Genomic DNA, 24,780 nt, shown 5'->3' on the forward strand with positions numbered 1-24,780 from the left:
AATTTAAATAAATTCTGGCTTTGGATACTAGACAATCTTCCTCTTTGAACAGATGGTCCATCTTTTAAATAAGACATCTCTAAAATAAAAGCCAAATGTTGCTCTGGAGACTACATCCACACTTTTTGAGTCATAATTAGATGCTCCTCAACTTGCCCAAGCATGGTAGCTAGGTAACAAGGGGTTATAAGTCAGCACTCCTCTTTCCTGGCCAGTACTTGGGCACTTGGTCTCATGCTGAAGCTTCCATCTTTTTCTGAACTGGTTCCTGCTCAGGCTCCTGTCATCAGGCCAGCATGTCCCTACGTTGCCCTCTCACCACCGTTACCCTCCTAAACATTCCTCTCGCTAAAGGAACGGGTTACAGAAGCAGAGGGAACGGGACCAATTAGTAGCCGTAGTTTCTGCTCCTGGCAAACGCTGTCCCCACTCTTCACTTGGCTGGAATGCTGTTGTTGGGCTCCACCTGGCAGGATCGCAGCCTGGACTTGCTGTGGCAGCGGGATGGGCTGGATGTCGCCGGGCACCATCCGTGCGCACACCCTGCCCTTCATCCCTCTGTTCCCGCTGTGGGCATCTTCACTGAGCCTGTCCTCGTTTGGAGTAAATGAACGGGAGTAAATGTATTGGTTTTGTGATTGGGATTCAGCCTCTATTTCTAAATATCCATATATGTATTTTTCATATACTCATTGATCCTAAGGCCACATAATTTCGCGGTTTAACAACTCTAAAATCAGGTTGTGTTATGTCACCGCATCTAAAAATTGCCATTGGCAGCGTTTTCCTCCTGTCTCTCTTGGAGGTTCATGATGGTGTCTCTTAAAATTGATGGCATCTTAGAGTCCACAGAATACATTATGTAAGGTCACCTCATTTTTCTTCTTTGCCTGAAGAATTTGTGCGTTTCCTCAAATAGGCAATTTTATCGACACATCTCAGTATATTTGAGTTGTACCGAATGCAGATAAACTTGTACTTACCCTGGTAAAACGCACCCCCCCCCCCACATTTCCCATGCTTTGTTCTGTACAGAACACTTTCACATCTTTGTCTGGGCTTTAGAACAGTACTGGCAGTAGGCAGGGACTATGCAATTATGGCCAAGCAGCTTGCACAAGGTCACCTGGCTAGTGATTGGGAGAGCCTGTTTCTTCTGACTCCTATAATCCTCTTTCTTCCAAACCAGTCAGCCTAGAATCCAGAAACAGCAAAAATATGTTGGGGGTGGAATATACCATGCTGAGAGTAGAGAATGGAGATCACTACTGAATCTTTTTAGTGGGTAAAAATGGGAAATCCCAACGTCCACAGAAGAAAATAGCTAAGCACAACATATTATCACTAGAGAATGCATAGACATTGCAAATGACAAGTACGTGTATTGTGGCTGATACAAAGAAGTATGAAAACTTAAAGAGCAGAATATGAATATCTAGGCAGAGAGGACTCTGGGAAAGTAGTGGCTGGAATCCATGTCTTATTTCTTTGATCTCTTCCCATGCCAAGCTGAGGGTGGGCGGGCAGGCCCCAGAAGGAGTTAGAAAGGCTGAGCTCCTAAGAAAATGCTAAGGCAGAAGTTAAGAGGAGAAGATAAGAGACCTGGAAGATGGGATCAAGACATTTGACATATAAGGAGCAGGAGTGCTAGAGGGAGAAAAAGGCAGAGGAAGGGTGTATCGGTCAGTACAGGCTAGTAGAATTCTAATAACAAAACAGTCGTATGAGCTCAGCAGTTCAACTCAGCAACTTTATTTTTCCCCCTCATGCTGGAGTATCCAGAGTAGGCCAAGAGTAGGGGGGTCTTCTCATTGCTGTCCCTCGGGAACCCAAGGTAGTAGAAGCTTCGTGTCACTGCAGCAGTGCAGGTAACATGGTGAGCCATGAACTAGAGCTCAATGTCCACCTGGAAGTGTATACGTTACTTCTGCTCCTGTTTCACTGGCCAGAGCAAATTACAAACCTACTTGTAGCTTGAAAGGAAGCAGACAAGGGCAGTCCTACTATATGGCTGGAAGGAGGAAGCTGGAGATATTTAGTGAATGGCGCTCGTGACTTGCCACTATGGGAAATAACTAAGACACATCTAAGCATATTCTGGTACAATGACTGAACTCCAAGGATGAAGGGGACAAGGTTTCAGACTTTCAGGCCAAAGGAACATGTTATTTACAAAGAAAAAAGAATCACCAAAAAACTGTTAGAACTAATAAACAAAAGTCAGTGAAGTCAATAAACTGTTAAGACAATTCCATTTATAATAGCATCAAGAAGAATAAAATACTTAGGAATAAATTTAACCAAGGTGAAAGATCTGTACACTGAAATCTGTAAGGCATCGAAAGAAATTGAAGCAGACACAAATAAATGGAAACACATTCCTGTGCGCATGGATTGGTAGAATTAATATTGTTAGGCGTCCATACTACCCAAAGTGATCTACAAATTCAGTGCAATCCCTATCAAAATTCCAGTGACATTTTTCACAGAAAAAACAATCCTAAAATTCATGTGGAACTACAAGACCCTAAAAAGCCAAAGCATCTTGAAAAAGAATAATAAAGCTGGAAGCATCATACTTCCTGAGTTCAAACTATATTACAAAACTATTGTAATCAGAACAGTATGGTAGTGTCATAAAAACAGACACACAGACCAATGGAACAGAATAGAGAGTCCAGAAAAAAACATGTATAGTCAGTTAATTTTTGCAAAGTCACCAAGAATATACAATGTGGAAAGGATAATCTCTTAAATAAATGGTATTAGGAAAACTGGATATCTACATACAAAAGAATGAAATCAGACCCCCTAGCTTACGCCATACACAAAATCAATTCAAAGTGAATTAAAGACTTGAGCATAAAACCTGAAACCTTAAAATCCTGTGTTATATCATTGAAATTTACAGAGATGTTAAGCATTCTGACCCCCCACCCCCATAAAAGGGTAACTTTGTGAGGTGATGGGTATGTTAATGAACTTGATTGTGGGAATCCTTTCACAACTTACACCTATATCAAATCATCATGTTGTGTACTTTATAATTTTATTTGTCAGTGTTACCTTAATAAAGCTGAAGGGGAAAAAAAAGAATTCTGAAGTTAGACAAGATATTCATCCAGCTGCCTGAATAAAAGAAAGGTGCCTGAGCATTAGACAGTCAGGGAGCCCGCGATTGCCCGCTGCCGTGACACGCACACTTACTGTGCCTAGTGACTCGGCCCTTGCTGTTCTTCTAGCACACCAAGGTGTCTGCCTACCCGCACTCCTTCAGAGGGGCCTTCCCTACCACACTTTCCAGTGTTTTATTATGCAAATTTCAAACATACAAAAATGTTGAAAGAAGTTTAACTGATGAATCTTATTTTCAAAGCATTTCATTTTTAATGCAGATATTAGTATACCTCTAAATGCTTCATCCTGTTTATCATTAACTAAGGTTTAGTATTTGTTTAAACTTTTTTTCTGATTGAGGTACAACTTATAATCAATGAAATCTCAAATCTTAATAGTATATTCATTGACTTTTGACAGCTGCACGCGCATGTGAAGCCCAGATCCTCCTGTGATACAGAACGTTTTCATCTCCCCAGGAAGTTCTCTCATCCCTTTTTCAGTCAGTCTCTGCCACTGTTCTGTTTTTTTCCTACCATAGATTAGATTTCCCTGTTCTAGAACTTCATATAATTAGAACCATAAAATGTGCTGCTTCTTCTTCTTCTTTTTTTTTTTTTAAGATTTTATTGATTTATTTTCAGAGAGAGGGGAAGGAAGGAGAGAGAGGAGAAAAACATCTATGTGAGAGAGAAACATCAATTGGTTGCTTCTTGAGTGCCCCCTACTGGGGACCTGGCCCGTAACCCAGGCATGTGCCCTGACTGGGAATCGAACTGGAGACCCTTTGGTTCACAGGCTGGCGCTGAACCCGTTGAACCACACCAGCCAGGGCAATATGTGCTCTTTTGTGTCCTTCACCAGCATGTTCTTTAATATTCATCGGTGGTGTTGCATTTATCAGTAGTTTGTTGCTTTTAATTGCTAAGTAGTGTTTGCATTCATGATTATAGCACAGTTTGTTTATCCATTCTGTTGAAGGACAGTTGGGTTGTTCCGGTTTTTGCCTGTTACGAATAAAGCTCTGATGGACATCTTTATACTTATCTCTTTGTAGGCATATGTTTTCATTTCTTTGGGGTAAATATTTAGATGAGGAATTGCTTGGGTTAGGCTAGATGTATGTTTTGTTTTATAAGGAACTACTAGATCTTTTCCTAAAGTGACTGTATCATTTTGTACTCCTGCCAAGAAAATGAAAGTTTCGGTTGCTCCACATTTTCACCAACATTTGATATTACCCGTCTTTTAAATTTTCATTATTTGGCATTTTAATAAACATATATTAGGATTCTCGAGAGAAACAGAACCAGTGTGTGTGTGTGTGTGTGTGTGTGTGTGTGTGTGTTGAGAGAGAGAAAGAGAGATTATTTATTATAAGGAATTGGCTCATGCAATCATGGAAGCTGAGGAGTCCCATCATCTGCTAGAAAACCCAGGAGAGCCCATTGCCTTTAGCTTGAGTCCAAGTCTGAAGCTTGAGAACCAGGAGAACTGATAGTGTAAGTCCCAGTCCGAGGGCTGGAGAAGACCAGTGTCCCAGCGCAAGTAGGCACAGACCCCAGAATCTCTATTCCTCCTTTTCTGTTCAAGTCTTCAATAGATTGGATGATGCCTCCCCACTCTCTGCCCTCCCCAATCTGCTTTACACAATCCACCAATTCAAATATTAATCTCCCACAGAAACACCCACAAAAACATACCCAGAAGTAATGTTTAATCAAGTATCTGGGCACCCCATGGCCCAGTCTAGTTGATGCATCAAGTTCACTCACAATAGACAGGTTAAGCAAAATACATACCTATGAAGGGGAACCCAAAAAACTGGAATTTATTTGTTAAAAACTGTGTATGTATTGTTACATGTTTAAACTTCAGTCACCTTCAAAGTACTCTCCATTTGATGTAATACACCTACTGAGACGTTTTTTTTCCACTGCTCAGAACAGTTTTTGAACTCATCGATTTTGATGCCTCTTAGTGCTTCTGTTGTTTTTTGTTTCACCTCTTCCACATCAGCAAAATGTTTCCCTTTGAGGACTTTTTTCACCCAAGGAAACAAAACAAAAAGTTGCCCAGGGTGAGATCAGGTGAATAGGGAGGACAGGGCATGGAGGTCGTGCCGTTTTTAGTCAGAACCTGCTGAATACTCAGTGCTGTGTGGGGAGGTGCACTTGTAAATTACCCATCATGAAATAGGCAAATGCGCTGAAAGAGTCTTCAAAAACAAAAAATTACTGAAGCTGAACGCAGCCTCTCACAACAATGCCAGCTGGTTCACTGATACAGATAGGTTCCTAGAACACTCACCTAGCAGGGGAAGCCTGTACTACAAGGGGTCTGCCCTCCAGATCATAATTCTTGTTTTGGGGGGAGGTTCTTCCCTCATACACACACACACTAATATAGTAAATTGCTTTTAATTGCCAGTGTGACTCACTTCTGATATCTGCTTATGAGTGTTTTCTTGGTTCCTGGGAAACAGGTGAGCCCCAGGCCCTAGAACAGAAGTCTGGAGGCCGAGTCCAGGAAAGCAGTGGTGAAAGAGACAGAAGTCAGAACTCCTGGGCCTTCCCCTAGTCCAGAATATTCCCCAGCAGAGACTAACCCGCACCTCAGCAAATCACAGACTGCAGTGGTTCCCAGTTATTTCTTAGAGAGAAAGGGGTAGGGAAGAAGGTGATACCTTTAGCCTCTGCTCTTGGGGCCGTATCTCTGCAGTACTTCTAGCTCTAACATTTATGGTAAATCCCACTGAATCAAATTACTTAGTCGTGCCTCATTTTACAGACATTAAGCACCACCAGAATGTGAGAGGGAAAGATCCAGGCTGGAAACCAGGAACTGGACAGCAGGGACGCAGTGCTGGGGGTAGCGGTCTCTGAGCCCCTAGGTAGGAGGAGTCCACAGGCACCCCCATCCCCAGGACAGGAGGTTCTGTCTGGATGTCATGCCTTCATTTTCCCTGGTTGCTTCTTTTGATTCTTCTCCGTTTAGGTGATCCCAGAGACAGGCAGAACTGGGGCAGCGTTAAAATAGCGCATCAGCATAGGAGGGAGGGTCAGGGAGGGAACTGGGGCAATGTGCTGAGCACAGGTCCCGAGAAATCAGGTCTTAAAGGAGAAGGTTGCAGGTTTGCAAAATGAGAAGTATATGGTCCCCAGAGCACAAAAACTTTAATTTATTTCGCAAGATAAATGTTGAAGAATATTGGGAGAGTTGTAACTTGAGCCACTTGCTCCTGGACTTCCTGTTACCCTGTCAACTATAAGGGCCTGTGTGAAGTCCAAGAGGCCCAGTTAACCCAACCCAGGAAGATGCTTCATGCACAGGACCCTGTGCAGGTTCCTGGGGTCACTGTTGGTTTTACCCACCAGGTGTCTTACCCTGTGACCTGGCAGTAAAGATAGGTGACGACCCTGCACTGCGTGGCAAGTTCAGGCTTGACGTCTCTGGGGAGCTTTGTTCCCTGGTCTCTGGTCCAGCTGAGGATTCTCCGCTTAGGCAGGACACGGGTGAAAGACAGGAAGCAGCTGGGTTCTGGCTGATCAAACTGTCCTTGGCTCTTCTAGCTGTATGACCTTGAGCTGGGCTTTTGGTTCACTCCCTTCACTTCCTCCGTGGAAAATAGTGGAGACACAACACGTGCAGGGCACGGCCGCTGAAAGTAAGTCAGATCGAAGAGAGGAGGGCACCTGGGTGTACTTTCTTACTGTCCGTCCACCTGGCTTCCAGGGCGCCAGGCAGCGCCTAGTCTCAGATGCAGTTACGGGGTCTCCCGGAGTCTCCACCTGTCACTTTCTCAGGGAAACTCAGGCGTCTCATACGCTCTCCCTCGGTGCTGATGAAGGTCTCGTGAAATGTAACACAATCGAGTCAGTTGGATGGCTTTGCAGACCTTTGGTTTATCTTTGTTTGCAGGGCTGATTTTAATTTGATTTGGACTTTTTCCTCAAAATGGTATCAATTTCCTAAATATCTTAACCTTTAGATAGCCCCCGAAGATCACAGTGTTTACCGTTGCGCAGGGCTGTCGGTGCTGACTCGCGACTGTAGGATGCCAGGAAAGATGGGGCAGGGGAGCAGCTGACCGTTCAGGAAAGGATGTGGGAAAGACATCAGTCTTCCCCCCTTAGCTCTCCATAGTTTCCCATTTTCTTAACTTTAGCCTTTAAATTTCCATTTAAAAAGGGATTTCCAAACTCAGCATCTTGCAACCAGTGTTGTAGGCTTATGTGCCGAGGGCAAAGCAGAACTCCGTCCCTCCATACTAATGGAATTCCCAGAAAAAAATTACTCATTGTTTCAGTTTATGGAATGACCCAGGGTCGGGGTACGTCAGGAGAGATTGGGGCAACGTGGGAGATTTGAGACTAGTGTTTAGTAATACTGTGTCTGTCACGTCTAGGTTGTTTCTGCTGTGCGTCTCCTCGTCCGCTAGTCTCAGCTTGGCGCGTGAGGCACACACTGGGCGGCCAGACTTCCTGGGTGCCGCGTGTCAGCTCTGGCTCTGTGGCTCTTTACCTCGGGCCAGTGACATACCTTGATGTCCTCTTCTGCAAAATAAAGTTACCCTAGTATTCCCCCATACTATGTAAATGAGAAGACTTGCACGGCCCAGTGGCTGCCCATAGTAGTGACTCGATAAACGTGCCCTGGTGTCATTGATGGGCGCCGGAGAGGTTAAACAGGGGCCGTGGTTCCACATTGGCTGCATGGGAAGGGCCATTCAGGGTGTTCTGGAAGTTCAAAGGAAACAGGTAGGACTGGCAAGGATGGCCACTGCCTACCCCAGCACACTTTTTTTTTTTTTTTTGTCTTTCAAAGATTTTATTTATTTTTAGAGAGAGGGGAAGGGAGGGAGAAAGACAGGGAGAGAAACATCAATGCATGAGGGAGAGATTTATCGGTTGCCTCTCACACTCCTGCAACCCAGGCATGTGCCCTGACCGAGAATCACACTGGCAACTTTTCGGTTTGCAGCCTGGCACTCAGTCCACCGAGCCACACCGGCCAGGGCCCCTAGCACCGTGTGCCCTGTGCTCCATCACCCCCTCTCACAGCCCCCGGTCCTTCCTCCAGCCCTCCTGTTCCTTCCTCCTTGTCAAATACTCCCACGTGTGACCATGAGGGTACCACATACATTTGCTTAGCTGCTTTTTAGCGTGCCTTCCAGTTTCTTATCTCATTTGCTTCTAGCAGGAATAAAGTAAGTGACTATTTTTCAGATGGGGAAACTGAGGTCCAGGAGGGTCGATTATTGCCAAGGTCTTCAGGCCAGAAAACCCAGGACATCGTGGCATTTCCCACTTACGTAATAGACTTCGAGTTATGTCTTGAGCCGTACCCCCTCCCCCCCCAAGTCCAGAGGTAGTGATCCCTTCCTACTGTAGCGGCACTCCCTCCCAAGCCACCTCTTTCCTGAAACCCTGTTCTGAGGTATGTTTTCCCAGCACCACCTAGCAATTAACTCAATTCTGAAACTGCCTACCTGGAGATAGCATCATATCCCACAAGTCAAGGGCTCAGCCCTGCAAATGCCACTTCAGGTGCCAATCACCAGTCCAGGTTGTCACCTGTGCTTCTGACCAACTGCTTGTTAATCAGAGGTTCCCACCATCCCCTCCTCACTTTCACTTAATTTATTAGAGCAGCTTACAGATTTCAGAGAAACTTTTCACTACTGGACAACCAGTTTATTTTAAAAGGATATGACTCAGGAATAGCCAGGTGGAAGACGTGCACAGGGCAAGGTGTGGGGAAAGGGCCCAGAGCTTCCATGCCCTGTCCAGGGGCACCACCCTCCCTGAATCTCTCCGTGTTCACCAGCCTGGAAGACTGTCTGAACCCTGTGCTTTCGGATGTTTGTGGAGCCTTCATTACACAGCTTGAATCCTTGGCCATTGGTGGTTGAAGTCAATCTCCAGCCCCTCTCCCCTCCCTAGAGGTTGGGGGCAGGGTGGAATTCAACATTCCAATCCTCTGATCTGCTGTGGGATCCCCTGGCAGCCAGCCCTTCTCCTTAGTTTACTGAGGGACTTCCCAAAAGTCACTTCATTCATATAAACTCCGGTGCGGTTGAAAAGGGCTTGTTATGACGTCACCTATGGCTCTGGAGCTATTTCAGTAACCAATGACAAAAGACCAAATGTTATTCATCTTAGGATGTTAGGAAATTCCAAGAGTTTTATAAGCTCTGTGTCAGAAATGGGACAAAGACCAAGTGTATATTTCTTCTTATGACTCATAGTATCACACCTGTGAACAACTTTCCTCTGATGGAAGGGACTTCAGATCGGGAGCTAAGCAATCTGATTCCAGCCTCAGCCCCGCTCCCTTAGTTTGACCTGATGGCCTCACTGGCTCTTTCTCTTTCTCTGTACAATGAGGGACTGGTCTCAACCTTTGAGTCTCAACTTGTTTTTTTCTAGGACATAAATGTTCGGTGACATTCCCTTGTAGATCTTGCTGGGTGGCTTACTTCCCAGCACCCTAACTACAGCTCGTCCCCCTCTCCTTCACTCAAGGAATCACTTTGGGATGCAGGGACTGGCCGAGGCTCTTACACTGATAACGGTGAATCTGTTCTAAGTTATCAGGAAAGTGAAGAAAGTGTGAGGTGAAAGGCTTTTTATGAGTAACACATCACCTTAACAACTCCCCGTGACTCAGCTGGCAGACAGGGTGCTGCTTAGCAAGTTTTAAGTAGAAGTGTCCTGTAGTCGTGTAAACTGTTGCAAAACTATGGTATTTTTAGTGAGAAAAGAAGGTGAACCAATCTCTGAAGAAAACGAGACAGTCTTATAATAGCTGGTCATTCCGTGGAAGGTATTTCATGTAAGTATAGGTTTATTTGCAGGGCACAGGCATGAGGTTGGATGTAAGGACACCCTCCTTCTGCAAGACTCAGGTTTATTACTCACCTGTCCACCGCACGTGTAACACTGACTCCCAAGATTTCTGGCCTGGATTAGGAGAGAATCCAGCCTGGCACATTTGAGGGCCAATTTTGCCAGAAAGCTGGGCATGGGTCCTTCCCACCATGTTTCTTTTCAGTCTTCTGGTTTTGTTATTAATGGATTCATAACCACACAGAGATCAGAAAATACAGCACTTTCTCAAAGCTTGGCCAGAGTCCTTGGGTTGATAGCGCTACTAAGACTTCGCAGCCGAGATCGTTGAGGGCGGCAGGGGTACAGGTCTACGCCACAGATTCCAACGCCCACTCTGTCCGTGTTAAACCAGACCCTGGATTTTCTGTCTGGTCCTGGAGTTCGCAGAGTTGTCACTGAAGAGAGGAGGGTTTGGAGAAGACTTTTAAGCAAAGGGCTTGTGACCTGCGTGGAATGTGGTTGTGGGCTGGCTTCCTGTCTCCGCAGCACCCACTGTTGGCGCCCAGGGCTTCCCATGCAGCACGGTCAGGCCGCAGGGAGAGGGAAGACCCCGGTGCAGGGGTGGAGCTCGCCCTGGAGCACCGGACAGTCGACAGGCACCCTCAGCCTGGTATCTGTTTCGTAAGAAATGTTGCTCGTACGTGTTACCAGCATCCAATAAAACTGCCCATGGAACACTCTGACTAAAAATTAACAGAAGAGCCAGATTTTCACAACAATAACTCTTTATCGGATCTTTCTGGTAGAATGGAAGAGACTCCATTTGAAAATAATTTCAATAAAAGTAAAATGGAGGAAATTGGAAATAGTTTATGTGTTTATCTATTAAAAATTGCTTATCAAAAATAAATCCAGGAATATGTTTGCTCCGTGGAGTTCAGCTCAGAAGAGTCTGCAATGAAATCTCCAATACTGGTGGGACTCTGATGAAACCCCTTGGCTGTGCAAGCAGCCCCACTTGGAAACAGAACCCCGTGTTCGCCTGGTGTTGAGACACAGTTGTTACTCTCAGTGGCATATGGCCAAGGCACCCGTGGCATTTGGGAGCACTCTGGCGGGCTGCCCCGCTGCTCGCACACCATCAGAAGACAGCTGCCTTAGCTGCAGCGGGGAGGAAAAGGTGCTCCGAGTGAGGAGTGGTGGTGCTGACGACAGCAGGGCTTCCTCCCACAGGACGCCCAGCCGAGTGGTCCGAGGGCCGAGAGGCGGAAGGGTGTCTGACGCTTCGCTATTCAGATTATTCAGCTGCCCGCATTCGATGCCTGCCTATTCCCAGTGCCCTCCTTGGGGAAGGGCCCAAAAGAAAATACAGTTCCCGTCAGCTGTCAGTGACTTCTGATAAACTTCACGAGGGGCGTACGGCTGGGAGAGCACTAGGGAAAAAATGGGAGTTGGGAACTGTAATAAAATAACAAAGTTGGGGGTGATTTAATGAAGGAGAACTCAAGTCTAGGATGTGTCTAGGTTTGAATTCTCTGTGTCGACTCTGGCCCATATGGCCGTAGTCATGTAAGAGTGTCCGCATTTACAGTGAATGTACTTGGTTTGGAGAGAACATTTCATCCTGTTTTCCTCTTTTTCAGGTTTCAAGTGCCCCATTTGCTCCAAGTCTGTGGCTTCTGATGAGATGGAAATGCACTTTATAATGTGTCTGAGCAAACCTCGCCTCTCCTACAATGGTAAGGGCTTGGCCGGGAGCCTCCGAGTGAAGGTCTTCCCAACCTCACGCGTTTCCACCTGCCTTCTGGCAGGAATTCCTTAGTGGTGATGGGAAACCTGCCTGCTCAGGAGGTCTTGCTACACCAGTCGGAGAGGAAGAGGAATGGGACAAGAAAGGAAGGCCCAGGGGTCAGGTCCAAGGTACCAGGAAGTCTCTTGGGTCAGTCCCTCTGCCCTTTCTTCCAACCCCTTGGTTCCTCAGGCCCCTGACTGGGTGACACAGCTCCTGCCCATTCTCACACCTGACAGCAGAGGGTCCAGAGGGTGTGCCACCTCTGCTGGGGGACAGGGAGTTTGTGCCAGTGGCCGCATGGAGTGCATAAGCCCCGACTCTCCGCGGCAGACTGAGTGCAATATGTGGACCCCCTTTAGGGAGAGAAAACACTGGGCTGCCACCTGGCTGCTCCACTAGGGCCGTGCTGCTTCCTGGCGTGGAGGCTGCCTCCGAGCTGAGCAGTGAATACACAGGGGGCGGAAAACCAGGCCAGGGATTCCGTGAAGCCCAAATCCCCGTAATGTGGCACTTCTGGACAGTAGGAGTGTCACCCGCCTGGTGCGCGTGGGTAAGGATTTAGAGCCTGGCAGATCTGAGTTCAAAGCCTGCCTCTTCCACTTACCGACTGTATTATCCTAGACAAGTTGCTTAGTTAGCAGAGCCTTCGTTTTCTGGTCCAAAAAATGGGGATATCAATACCTGTTCGTAGGATTTTTGCCATAATAAAGTAAGAGAAAAGTTACATGTACAACCCTGCAGCACAGAGCCGGGCGCATGGTCAGTGCTCAGGAAGCTGCAGTAGCCCCGAAAGCGGCGAGACCGTGCGTGGGCCTCTTCTCGTCCTTTGCAGAGCAGACCGGCTCCTCTCTAGTGCTGCGCGCCCTGTGCTGCGGGCGGCAGTCTGGTTTTCCGTTCTTACGTGCTCAGTCTGGTCTCCAGACCACGTCCATCAGAGAACTGTGTCTTCTACAAGAACAGGCACTGGGTCTGAGTGGGGTGCACCCCGGCCCTGCGCTGGGCCCACCTTCTAGGATTAAAGTCACAGCAGTGCTTAGGAAGCGAGTTCTGTGATGTCTCAGAGCGTCTGAGGTCTGGACGGGAGGTGAGCCTGGGTCTCTCTGCCCCCATCCTGATGGTGAAAGTTTCCTGGGTAGCCTTTTGACAGACCTGTCCTTGGGCTCCTCCCTCCTCAGACCCCCATGTGCTCCTTCCCCCACCCAGCATTAGCCCAGGGAGGCCTGGTGAGTCCAGATTTTTCCTGTGAAACGAGCATGATAATTCTGATCCACTCACTTCTCCTGAAAACATATCCTACTGTTGTCTCATCTCTTGTTTACTTGCTCAGCCAAAAGACTCTGCATGCGTGCAGGCGGGCCAGTTACCTCCTGTCTCAGCTACACGGGTCTGGTAACCTTCGCTCAGGTTGGAGGGCCTGCCACAGGGAAGACTGTGGCCCTGTCTCTATCCCCAGCATTTTCTCTCCCTTCACATTCTCATGGTGTCCGGGAAGCCCTCTTCTCCCCAGTGGACAGCCTCTCCCTGTCTGAACTGTTGTCACGCATGCCCTGGGCTTCCCGGTAGACTTGTCAGTGAGTGTCCCCTTGGAGGCTGCTCCAGCTCTGCTGTTTTCTGTTCCTCGTCTCTGCCTGGGACCACGGACAGAGAGGAGTCTTCTCCCCAACCATGGCCTCATAAGCTGGGTCTGCTTCTTTCCCACATTGTGCAGAGCCCTCGTGAAGACCGCTTTTGTCCCGGGCGTTGCTGAGCAAGGTCTCTGTAGACACTGCCTGTGTCATAGGAACACAAAGCAGCCTCAGAGTGGGCTTACCCAAGAGGCCTGGGCTCTCAGTGTCATCAGGGAGAACTTTGCAAAGGCAGCTGTGGAGGACAGGGTGCGAGGCCACCTGAGAACGGAGTGCCCCCTGGCCCCATTTGGAGAATGGGGAAGGGCTTGGGCTCTATCCCAGAGAACAGCCCCGTGCCTCCCATAGGTCTCCACCCTGCCGGCAGCCACAGGGAAGGGTCCTCCTTTCCTTTCACCGTCACCTCCTAGGAGAGCAGGCGTGGCGGACCAGTCTGAACACAGGTCACCTGCACTCAGAGGGAGAGTCCCCTTAGAGGACAAGGAGTTTGGCCAAACAACCTGAGACATTACTGTGGCTGTTCTCATTCTGGTCCCATTTTTTTCCTCCTCTAATTGAAAAGCTACCTCCTTAGGGTGTGTGTGTGTGTGTGTGTGTGTAAACTAGAGACTTTAAACTCAAAGATCTCCTTTGCAAAAGCCAGTCCTTTGCCACCAGAAGTGAAGAGAGGGCATGCGGCATGGGTCCTCTCTGGGATTTGTCAGAAAGTGATGAAGGTGCTTCAGAAACAGTGGTCTGGCGCCTCCGTGTGCACTGTTAACGTGTAAAGCAGGCCTGTGGCTGGACTCCTCACATTGTCTTTCTTTTCTGAAGACTCCTAGACCTTCCAGGTCAGAAGGCGGCAGCCACCTGGGGTTTGTATACGGAGTGCAAGTCTCCAGGGCCGGTCTAGGTCCTGTTCTTGTTCAGAGGAAGCACAGGTCGTCCCGGGCCCATAGGCCAGAGCCCCCAGTCAGGACCTCTAGGTATTTATTTTGGTTTTGTCAGTAACATATATGACCCACGATTTCTTATCATCCCAACCTCCTGGCTTCACTTTATCTTTTCTAGTTTAAAAAAAAATGTGAGGGAAAAGAGTCTGTGAAGTTTAGTGCTCTCAGAATCTTTCTGGAAGAGGGCGGGATGAGGCTTTCCTGGCAGATGGCGAAAGAAGTGCCGCTTTCTTAGGAAGATTCCCTAGAACTCCTGGTCACCCCTCTGGAGACTCCTGTCCACACACACAAACCGGTAACTGTTGGCACCGATTGGGGAATTTTTTAGAAAACTTACAGCGGTTATGTAAGATGAAATTTAGTTAACCACCATAGGACAAGAAGTAGAAACCTCCTGAATGAGGCAGGATAGAAAGTAGTATTTTTCTTATTATAAGGGTTGGCCTCAGCGTGGGTTGGAAGGCCTCCAGTAGCCATCTGCCAGATTTAAAAAAACAAACCACACACACAGACATTTAGGGAAGGCAAGACTAGTTCAACTGGTTTGTCCAGAGCTCCAGAGAAATGTGCAAACCAGTAGCCTGCACTGGCAGGACAGGGGCCCAGGACAGGTGCGGACTTCTGCTGGAGGGGCGGGGGGCCGGACCCTAGAGCGCCAGGTGTCACATCCCTGGTTGTCCTCTTCCAGCGCGGCTCTGGAGCCCGGAATCCTAGGAGATACGGAGGGAGTTGGAGGGACCCATTTTTGTGGGTAAATGTGGTCAGGCTCAAATGGGCCTTTCAGTTTTTCTCCCGTTCCAACATGTTTGTGGTTCTGAGACTGGGGAACTCAGGAACATGCCCTCAAACTTTGACCAACACGTTGCTCAGCTAGCAGAGTGAGCCTTGAGATGGGGGACCTGATTTTGCTGTGAACAGAAAAGGCAAATACAGGGGAAGGGAGGGGCATAACCAAAGACCGACTGCCCCCTGAAAGCATAGGGAATCCCAGTTCCCTGAGCGGCCAGAGCCTCTCGCCCCTGGGAAACCCTGATGTGGGCAGGTTCCTTCTCCTGCGGTATTAGGAGAGCTTGGTGGCGCTCAGAGGGCTTCAGAAGATTCTCTCCCCTCAGCTTTCTTTGGGAGCATGGACCCCGTGCCCTGCTTCTTCAAGGTCCTAACTGCCTTCCCCTCCTGTCTGCCAGAGGTCATTGTCCCCACCTTCAGGGCCCTCGAAATGCTGAATGTCGCACAAGGCTTAAAGGATGGGGAATGGGGTTCTCCTAAAAGCAGGAATGCCTGCTGCTAGTTTACGCGCAGCGGAGCGAGCAGGTGTGAGGGACTGGTGCTTATTTGGTCTGTGTCTCCCCTGAGACCCTGTATTTGGGGTGGAAATGCCTTTTCTTGGGTCTGGAGGAGCCAGGAGCTGTTGTTAGATACCGTAGCAGCTTCCGAGTCTGGCTGCAGATGTGTCTGTCCTGGTGTCCCTCCTACAGGAGGGAGGGGAGGAGGGCGCTCCCAGCAGCTGCCGATTGGCAGGCCAGGCTGCTGGGTGAATGAGGTGTGGGTGGGAGGGAAGGAGGGGACTGACTGGGGAGCCTCTGTGATTGCCGCCCTCTGGGCCTGAGCTTTAGTGGCTCACTCCTCTGGGCCGTCATCATAGCAGCCCCCCTCACCAAGCAAAAGCAATTGGGTCACACCTCACTGTCCTGGGTGTTGGGTAGGGAAACTCACTCTGCTTAAAGAAATCCCCCTTTGCCTAGGGATTTCCCAGGAATGGAGCTGGCAAGTCCTGGTGTTTTGGGCACTGCCCTTTCCTGCCTCCCAGTAGACCAGACCAGAGCCTCTGCACCACCAGGCTCCTCCGCACCTGGGCTGGAAATGAGGCCAGGGGGTGGAGTTTGTGTCTCTGAGTCATTTGCTGGGGGTTCTCCCTCTGGCCCCCACCTCCCCTCCCACCGGGGAGGGCTTTGCCTGCCATCAGGCACAAGGGGAAGTGTATTAAGTACAGACCCAGGCTTAGCTACTGGCTGTGAGCTGCACACTGTCAGCCTTCCCTCCTGGCTGGCGGCAGAAATGTATCTATAGCTTTTGGGGCTTTCCCCACCCTCTCCTTGCCACCAGCAAGGAGACCATCTCTGGGGGTCCCAATTTGGGTCTAGAGAACTTTGCCTGCCACGCTGGTTTAGTTCCTGGTCTGGCTGGAGGGACAGGCATTGGCACCATTTTGTGCCACCCCCAGCCTGGCCAAACACACTTCCAACCCCCCCGTTAGCCAGTCACATAGGCCTCCCTGAGGTTTCAGGATGCTTGGAAGGGGTTTGGGAGGCAGTAAGAGAAAGGCAGAAAGCACAGCTTTGTTCCTGTGTTCTCATCAACAAGCACTGGTCGAGCCCCCTCCTCTGGGGACCTGGGGATGCCAAGGGACATGTGAGTCCATCTGCAGAGTGGCTTCAACCTGTGTCAGGCCCAGCGTCCTTGGCTTTGTGCCGTGAGGCCCTCCCACAGTGGGCAGCAGGCTCCCACCTGCGAGTGTGGAAGTCTTGTAGGAACCGGCTGATAGCCAGGCGTTAGCTTCAGTCATCCTCTCCCCTGCTAGGCTCCCAGAGACATCTGGGGGCTGCTGATTTCCAGGGCCCCAGGGACGGGACCAGGCAGTTCTGCTCGACCCACTCAGGCGAGTTCCTACCTCCCACTGTGGGCAGAGGCTGCTCCCTGGGCGCTGCACTAGGTGTGAGCACTGCTGGCCTCCCAGTGTGGTCGGGTTCCAAGCCCCATCCCAGGGACCCCAGGCACCTTTGGGTTAACAGACAGATGACCACAGATTGTCCGATGGCCAAGCAGCTGAGAGTGACTTCTCTCCCGTCTCCGTGTGTGTGACTCATGTGCGTGGGTACTGACGTACTGAATCAGCTTTATCTTAGGCTTTTTCCTCGGAGTTCCTGGGGAGGGGCTTTGAGTCACCGTAGTCTTCTGGGCCATGAAGAACCCTCATTTTATTTGCCCCAGATGATTCTCTCTCCACCTGAGTAATAATCAGAGGGTGCAGAGAAACAGCCCTGGGGGAGGACACCAGTTAGAGGGCCCCAGGCCGGCACGAGGGAGAGCCGCTGAGCCCTCTGCCTTAGGCAAGCTGTCTGGTGTCTGTATCTTCGTTTGTAAAGTGGGAACACCGCCACGTGCCCTGCCGAGCTCCTGAGATCGTGAGGCTCCTATGAACACACACGCACACGAAATCTTAGTGTGTTTCATGGATAGCGTTCATGGACAGTTCAGTCTTAGTCGGGAAGAGTTGGTCCTGTTGTGAGCTTTCCTCTCTTCCCATCTGTAACCCTGCTCTCTTGGTTTTTCTCCTGTGGCTTTGAGACCTTCTGGGTAGCCTTAGCTGGCTTCACCTCTTCACTGGCCTTCCAGATACTAAGGTTCACATTCTGCCTCCTTTGTATTTCAATCTAAACTTTCTTCCCAGACAATCGCTCTATGTCACATCTGTGACCTGTCACTTACATCTCTCTTCTAAACCCCAGATGTAGACTTGAACAGACTCCTAGGAATTTCCATTAGCGTGTCCCAGTGGAGATGCCTGGCCGGCAACTCCCATCCAGCTCTGAATTCATCACTTCCTTCCCATGCTTCTCTTCCTCCTCCTGCGTTTCCTCTCTTAGTGACAAGTGCCTGCCATTTGCCCAGCTGCCCTCATAAGCGCGCCCTCCCTCCTTCCCTGCCCCCATTGCCAGTACTGGCCTGCGTTCACCCACCCTGCATCGATGTGCTGGCCTCCAGAAGGGGCTCCCATCTGTGGGCTCTTTCAGTCCCTGCCCCAGCGATTTCTGGGGACTGGATGTGATCAGAGTGGGTCTCCAGGGCCTGCCAGCGAACCAGATAAAACCCAGGGACACGAGTTTGGTCTCATGCTCCCAGCTCCCACGGCCCTAGGTGTCTGTGAACCTCCCGCTGTTCCCAGGTGCACAGGTACTGTTCTCTTTACCTGGAATATCCTTCCCTGAACAGGCCCCGCCCCGACTAGGCATCTTTCATACCTCTCATTCCTGAGCCTATATGCATCGTGAGACTTCCTAGAAATTCCTGTGCTATTCATTTCCGTTTTCTTGTTCAGCTTCTCCTGCCAGACTGTGGGCTTATTCACTGAGTCACCAGGGCCCAGAATGTCACAGAAATGTAGTAAAGGACTGCTGACTTAGCTCTGGTGTCCTTCCTGCTCGGCTCGGCTTTTCTGGTCACAACTTTGCTGGGGCCCGTGGTGTGCGGTAGCTTCCTCCCATCCATTCGTTTTGGTGGGCGGGTAGGAGGCCTCTTCTTCTTTTCTTTTTTTTTAATTGAGTTTTACGATTTAGTTGCATTTATAACATTTACAGTATCATACAACTACCGTGTCTGTCTAGTTACAAACATTTTCATCACCCTAAAAGAAAACTTCTTACATGATTTTACTTATATGTGATATTTGAGATAGTCGGCCCCATAGAACCAGGGATGGAATGATGGTTGCTGGAGGCTGAGGGGAGAGGGAAATGGGAGTTGCTACTCAAGTGGGTATAAAGTTTCGGTTATGCAAGATGAGTGAGTTCTAGAGATGTTGTACAACATTGTGCCTGCAGTTAATTAAGACTGTACTGTGAACTTAAGAATTTGTTAAGAAGGCAGATCTCATGTCAGGTGTTCTTAACACAAAAACAAAAAAACCCTTTACTATTAAATAATCACTCCTCGCTCCTTCCTGCCCTCGGCCCTGATCTAGATTTTGTCTCTATGAATTTGCCTATTCATGTCATGGAATCATTACCATAGGTGGCCTTTTGTGTCTGGCTTCTTTCACTTAGCATAATATTTTTGAGGTTCATTCATACCGTAGCATGTGTTGGTTCTTTGTTCTTTTTCATGGTTGAGTAATATTCCCTTGCATGGATATACCACTTTTTTAAAAGATTTTATTTTTTTTATTTTTAGGCAGAGGGAAAGGGAGGAAGAAAGAGGGAGAAACATCAATGCAGGGTTACCTCTCGTGTGCCCCCCCACTGGGGACCTGGCCTGCAACCCAGGCATGTGCCCCGACTGGGAATTGAACCAGCGACCCTTTGGTTTGCAGGCCGTCACTCAGTCCACTGAGCCACACCAGCCAGGGCACCACTTGTGTTTATCGATTCGTTAGTTGGTGGACATTTGTTTTCCTTTTGGCTATTGTGAATAGTGCTGCTATTGACACGCGTGTGCAGGTGTTTGCGAGAGCACCTGTTTCTTCCATTCATGCTCACCTCGTACTGCTTACCTAGTACTGCTTACCTCATACTGCTCTCGCCATCACCGTACTTTTCCAAACCAGAAATCAGTGTACTTGGTCTACGTGTGTGTTCAGGGGAAAAGTCTGTTCAGGGAAATAGTTTGCCTCATGCTGCCTCTGCTACACATCTGTCCCTCTGCAAGCCCTCTAACTTCACCCTGGGTGACTTTTGGCGATTAACTCCATTTTGTCTTTGCATGATTAACGTGTGATATGCATGTCTTGTCTCTGCAGCGAGGGCCATCAGGTCCAGGTCCGTCTTGGGCTTCTGTGTCCCCCCCGTGACTTGCACGCTTTGAGTGACTCAGGCAGTCCCAACCAGTTCTAGACCCGTGCCTGCTTTGTGCCACCTGTCTGCTGGTGACTGACCCTCCTTCCCCCTCTCCCCTTTCCCCTTCGCAGATGATGTGCTGACTAAAGACGCGGGTGAGTGTGTCATCTGCCTGGAGGAGCTGCTTCAGGGGGACACGATAGCCAGGCTGCCCTGCCTGTGCATTTATCACAAAAGGTACGAGAGGACGGCAGGGCCACGCAGCCACATCCCAGCTCCCAGAGGGCCCCTTCCTTCGCCGAGGGCAGGGGAGAAGGGCAGACCCTCATCACTAGCCATTCTGTCTCCTTTGGTTGTGAAACAACTCCCCCCTCTCCCCGGGACGTGAGTGGGGTTGAGGCAGAGGCCAGCAGACATGCTGAGTACAGGGCCGAGTCTAATAGCCAGTTTTGCTCCGAGTTGATGGCCCGTGTGGATGGTGGGTGATGATGGGGAGCCCTGTGGAGCTCCACAGATTGGAGGCACTTAGGATCCCACAGAGCCAAAGTTTCTCTTCTTTGGAAGGTTCATTCTTCATCCATCTCCCCAAGCCTTTTTTCCTCCATGGACCCTGCTGCTCCACAGGGTGAGGCCCCTCGTTTGTGCAAGAGAGGCAGCAGGGAGGGGTGTGCTTGCTGCTCCTGCATACGCCCCTTCTCCTCAGAGGCCCAGAGGCAGGGACAGCCGCTACCTGTGGGGCCACACACTAAAAGCTGCTGTAATTAGCAGGGCCGAGGTTTGTCCTCAGGCACCAGCAGGGGCCTCGTTCTTGTTTCCAACTGGAAAGAAGACACCTCCCTGCCCAGGACGGGAGGACGCTCTGTGCTGCCTGTGGCCGCCACCTGCTCTTGGCTCCTTGAGCCTCAGCTTCATTCTAACACACGGGCTTTTCCAAAGCCTGACTCACAGAGCCACTGGCCACAGGGCAGCCGTGGTGCCTGGCAAGCAGATGTAGCCGAGGCAGGGGAGGCTCCAGGTTGGCCTGGAGGAGGGGCCTGGGTCCCAGCCCAACGCAGAGTGCTCCAGGGTCCTGGCCAGGCACCGACCAGAACCAGAAGGAGGGAATCTTCGGCTCTGGGGGGAATTTTGCAATTACCTGCCTGGATCCTGTCTTTAAAAATACCCAGATGTCGGTTTACAGATCAGAAAGCTGCCTTGGAGCCATCTCCACTCCCTCTCTGCTCAGGCAGGTCTTTCTGTAAACTCTGGAGACCAGGGTGTCCCTGTCAGCCTCCTGTCTGGCTGTCCTTAGCAGTGTCAGTAAGCCAGAGGGCTGTCCTCCTCTGGGGACAGCTTGGAGTTGGCTGCCAACCATAGCCAGTGGAACCAGGTGGCTTGGGGATCCCCTAAAAAGTCACTACCTGGGGAGTGACCCTCAAAGCTGCTCCTTTGACCCAAGAGACGGCTCTCTCAGGTACCCAGAGTCAGAGTAATGGCCAGCCTTCTGGTCTGGGTCCTACTTCCTACCCTTCAAGCCCCAGGGCGAGCTGACAGGCTGCCCTGCACTCCCCCCTACTCACTAGTAGGTGTGGCCATCCTCCTGGGCTCTGCACGTAAGGTCTTGACCCCTCTCAAGGCCACACTCCCCCTCCCAGCGTCCAGACCCACCCCAACTGTACCCACCATGCCAGGTTGGCTGCCCGGGCTGAGCCAAGCTCAGTCTGGGTGTTGTGCCTTCTTCCTGCTGCAGAAAGTGGGTATCTGGGGACACGCTTGTTTTCCCCTGGGGTCCTCGCAGGCAAGATTTAGGAAACCCCTGCTCAGAAACCTGGCCCCTGGAGCGAGTTCCCTAAGTAGCGGCCCAGTCAGCGGTAACGTGTGTCCTCTTGCCGCCTCCTGCCTCAGCTGCATAGACTCGTGGTTTGAAGTGAACAGATCGTGTCCAGAACACCCTGCGGACTGACCCTGCTGGGCTTGCTTGCTGACTCCTCCCAAAGGTGAGCTGGTGGTTGGGGGTACTCTGGGCTCAAGGTTTTGGGGTCAGATCACTCTGGAGCCTGGGGGTGGGGGCTGAGTTGCCCTTAAGGCACCCCGGGAAGGGAGCACCTTACCAGTTGCACGGTTAAGAAGAAAAACCTGCTCGGTACAGTTGATTCTTTGGGAAAAGACCAGTCTATTCCAGACGTCTAGGGTGAATCTCCCTGATGAAGATTCAGGAAGATCCCCTTGGAATGTGCCAGGTGGGAGAAGCCGCACCAGCTTGGGGCCCCGGGCTTGCACCTGTGCCGTGCTTGCTGAGCGGGTAGGGCAAGTCCTCACTCCCCGTCCCCAGACAGACATCACACTCACTAAACGAGACGGTCTGTGGGACAGTGTGCTGTCCCCTGCGGTAGTCCTCAGCAATTGTTCTGCTTCCGGTTCTTCCCACCTCAGGCCACCTCCCTCATGCAGGCTGCCAAGCAGATCTGAGGCTGCAGGCCAGACTCAGCCCACTGCCCCCAGCACGGGTCCCTGGTTCCACAGCAGGCCAGTCAGGTGTCTTCCTCCCCCAAATGTGCACACACGTTCCCCCTCTGGAACCTTCCATTTACTCCCCAGGGCACCTGCTTTACTGCTGACCATCCCCTCCTGTCCCCCACATTACCTGTCCCTTCTGAGTTCTGGGCTGGCACTTACTTTTTTCTGGGAAGCAGACAAGACTCCCAGGGAAACCACAACCCTGGTTCCACCTCCTCTCACATCCAAAGGTTTTGGGCCTTTTTTCTTTTCTCTCTCTCTCTCGGTTTTGTTTTGTTTTGTTCTGTTTTGTTTTGTTTTGTTCTTTGTTAGCTTTATTTTATTTATTCCAAGTAAACTCCCAGAACAGCTGGTGATGGCAGACAAATCAGGGACATTTGCTCTTTTTATCCTCACCTCAAACACTGAGGACGTGGGGAGAAGAAACAGCGAGGGTGAGAGTGAGGCGGAGGGGGTGGAGCCTGGCGCTGGAGTGCGAGTCTGGTGCCCCGCCCGGTGTTTGGTGTTTGCCTTCTCTCGGGCAGACTGGACCCGCAGGCACCCCTGCCCGGCCTCAGTCGGACCCACGTGCTGGCTTCAGCCCAATGGGAGCACAACTTACCTATTGTGGTCCATACAGGGACAGCCAGCCTTGTTCCTGAACGGAGGCTGCGGACACTGGGGCAGAGCTGAGCTGGGGACACCAGTGGGAACGGGGCACCCCTACCGCACTGACTTCCAGAGAATGGTTCTCCCTTTCTCCCTGAGGATACCAAATTGGATGAGCCACGAGTTGGAGAGAAGAATCGACCGCCATCCTTCCCCTCACCCCTCATCCCAGGAGGGAAAGGGCATTTTCTTTTTCACCTTTGAAAGGCACTGTGGGTCTGTCTCTAAAGTGTTTACAAAAAAAAAAAAAAATCATAAAAAAAAGTCTAGTGTCGACTGGTGTTTCCCCGTGATGTTTACAGATCGCTGTCTGCCGCCCCGCTAGAGCCCGCGCGGTCACAGCGCCAGAGCCGGGCTGCGTGCTAGTGCGCGGGAGGCCACGCACAGCCTTCCTGTGCCCAGCGCCCCGTCCGCTCGGCCCTGTCCATCACCAACCACTCTGCCTTGGTTTTCTTTGTCCATTTTTCTGGCTTGGTTTTGCACTTTTCTCCCCCTGGGACCCTGAGATCTTGACTTCATTGCCAAAAAACAAAAACCCGCGGAAGACCTCCCCCTCCATTCCCAAGTCTTTTCCCTCCTTCCCTTCCTCCTGGTTCTGGTCAGTTCAGAGGACTTAACAATCACAAGTGTCCTGCAAAAATGCCTGAACATTTTTCTTAGACCCTTGTGGATTTCTTCCCAGAAAACTGAAACAGACAAACAGAAGACTTACTAAAGGAGTATGTACAGCTACCCGTTCTCAGGCGCTCTGTTGGAGAGCATTTTAGCCTTCGATGTTCACACGTGGCATCAGCCCATGCAAGATAGGTCTCTGTATTTATATATTAAAATACAAAAAAAAACCTTATAAAATGTTTAAAAATTGTTCAAAGCTTGGGGAAAAGCTTTCTTCATTAGTCAAGATGTTTTGATATGGTATTAAAATCATGTCTAATAAAAGATGCATTGTGTGACTTTATTTTAATGGTGTTGCACAATCAGGAAACGGGGCCTGGACACACAGTCTCCCACTCCCCCCTCTCTCCTTGGCCTTCCTTCAGGGTGCCCTTTGGGGCTGTAGGTGTGATGGATTCTCAGAGCAGTCATACCTGGGTACAGGGAATGTGGCAGGTCATACCCCAGTCCCCAGGTTTGCTAACCCTCTGAAATGTCACAGAATCAATTTGCCATCACCTGTGGAGTGGTTGTGACAAAATTCTGCCAAGATCTGCAGCGGCAGAGGTCTTCAGCCGCTGGAGGCTGCAAGAATGTGGGTTCTAACGGGTGTTGGCCCAGCACCCCACCCTCCTGCCCCGCTTCATCCTCCACTCCCCCTCCCCGTCCCATGTCCCGTGTCCTGCCTGCCTGTTGCTCAGTGCTGACTCATGGGCATGCTTCATTGAAGCCCAGAAACAGGCCCTGTTTTGGAGCTAAGCCAACTCACAGCCACACAGGGCTCACAGGAGCTGGCACAGCTCGTGCTGGGCAGGAAGCTCGGGGCAGTGGGTAACGGTGCACACCCGGCCTCTGTTCCTGTGCCAGGCAGGCTCCCCGAGCAGCATGCCAGAGCCTCCTGCGGAGCCTGTCCCGGAGGGAGACGATTCCACACCTTCTCTGCGCTCTCAGGCCTCCACGTGCTGTCGCCTCTGTGGTCTCTGGCCCCGCCAGGCCCCGTTCTGCAGCCATCTGTCAGATGCTCTTTGAAGCACCTACTCTGCAAGGACGTCGCAGGCCAGTGGGCACATGTGAGCTAAGGGACAGGCACGTTCAGCACGTCCGGAGAAACACCGAAGAAGAATATGTGGGTTT

At 50.3% G+C, this 24,780-nt stretch overlaps 1 protein-coding gene across 1 annotated transcript in view; it reads left to right on the top strand.

Annotated features, from left to right (window-relative positions):
- ZNRF1 (zinc and ring finger 1) overlaps nt 1-24,561 on the top strand; it is an 86,621-nt gene extending 62,060 nt beyond the window's left edge. Inside the window, exons 2-5 of the mRNA XM_024556075.4 lie at nt 11,594-11,689; nt 19,980-20,085; nt 21,733-21,824; nt 22,964-24,561. Of these exons, the coding sequence (XP_024411843.1) occupies nt 11,594-11,689; nt 19,980-20,085; nt 21,733-21,790 (260 nt within the window). The 3' untranslated portion in view covers nt 21,791-21,824; nt 22,964-24,561. The remainder of the gene's footprint in view (nt 1-11,593; nt 11,690-19,979; nt 20,086-21,732; nt 21,825-22,963) is intronic.
- Nucleotides 24,562-24,780: the final 219 nt, after the last annotated feature.

The sequence above is a fragment of the Desmodus rotundus genome, chromosome 12 (assembly GCF_022682495.2).
Source record: "Desmodus rotundus isolate HL8 chromosome 12, HLdesRot8A.1, whole genome shotgun sequence".
Taxonomy (NCBI): Eukaryota; Metazoa; Chordata; class Mammalia; order Chiroptera; family Phyllostomidae; genus Desmodus; species Desmodus rotundus.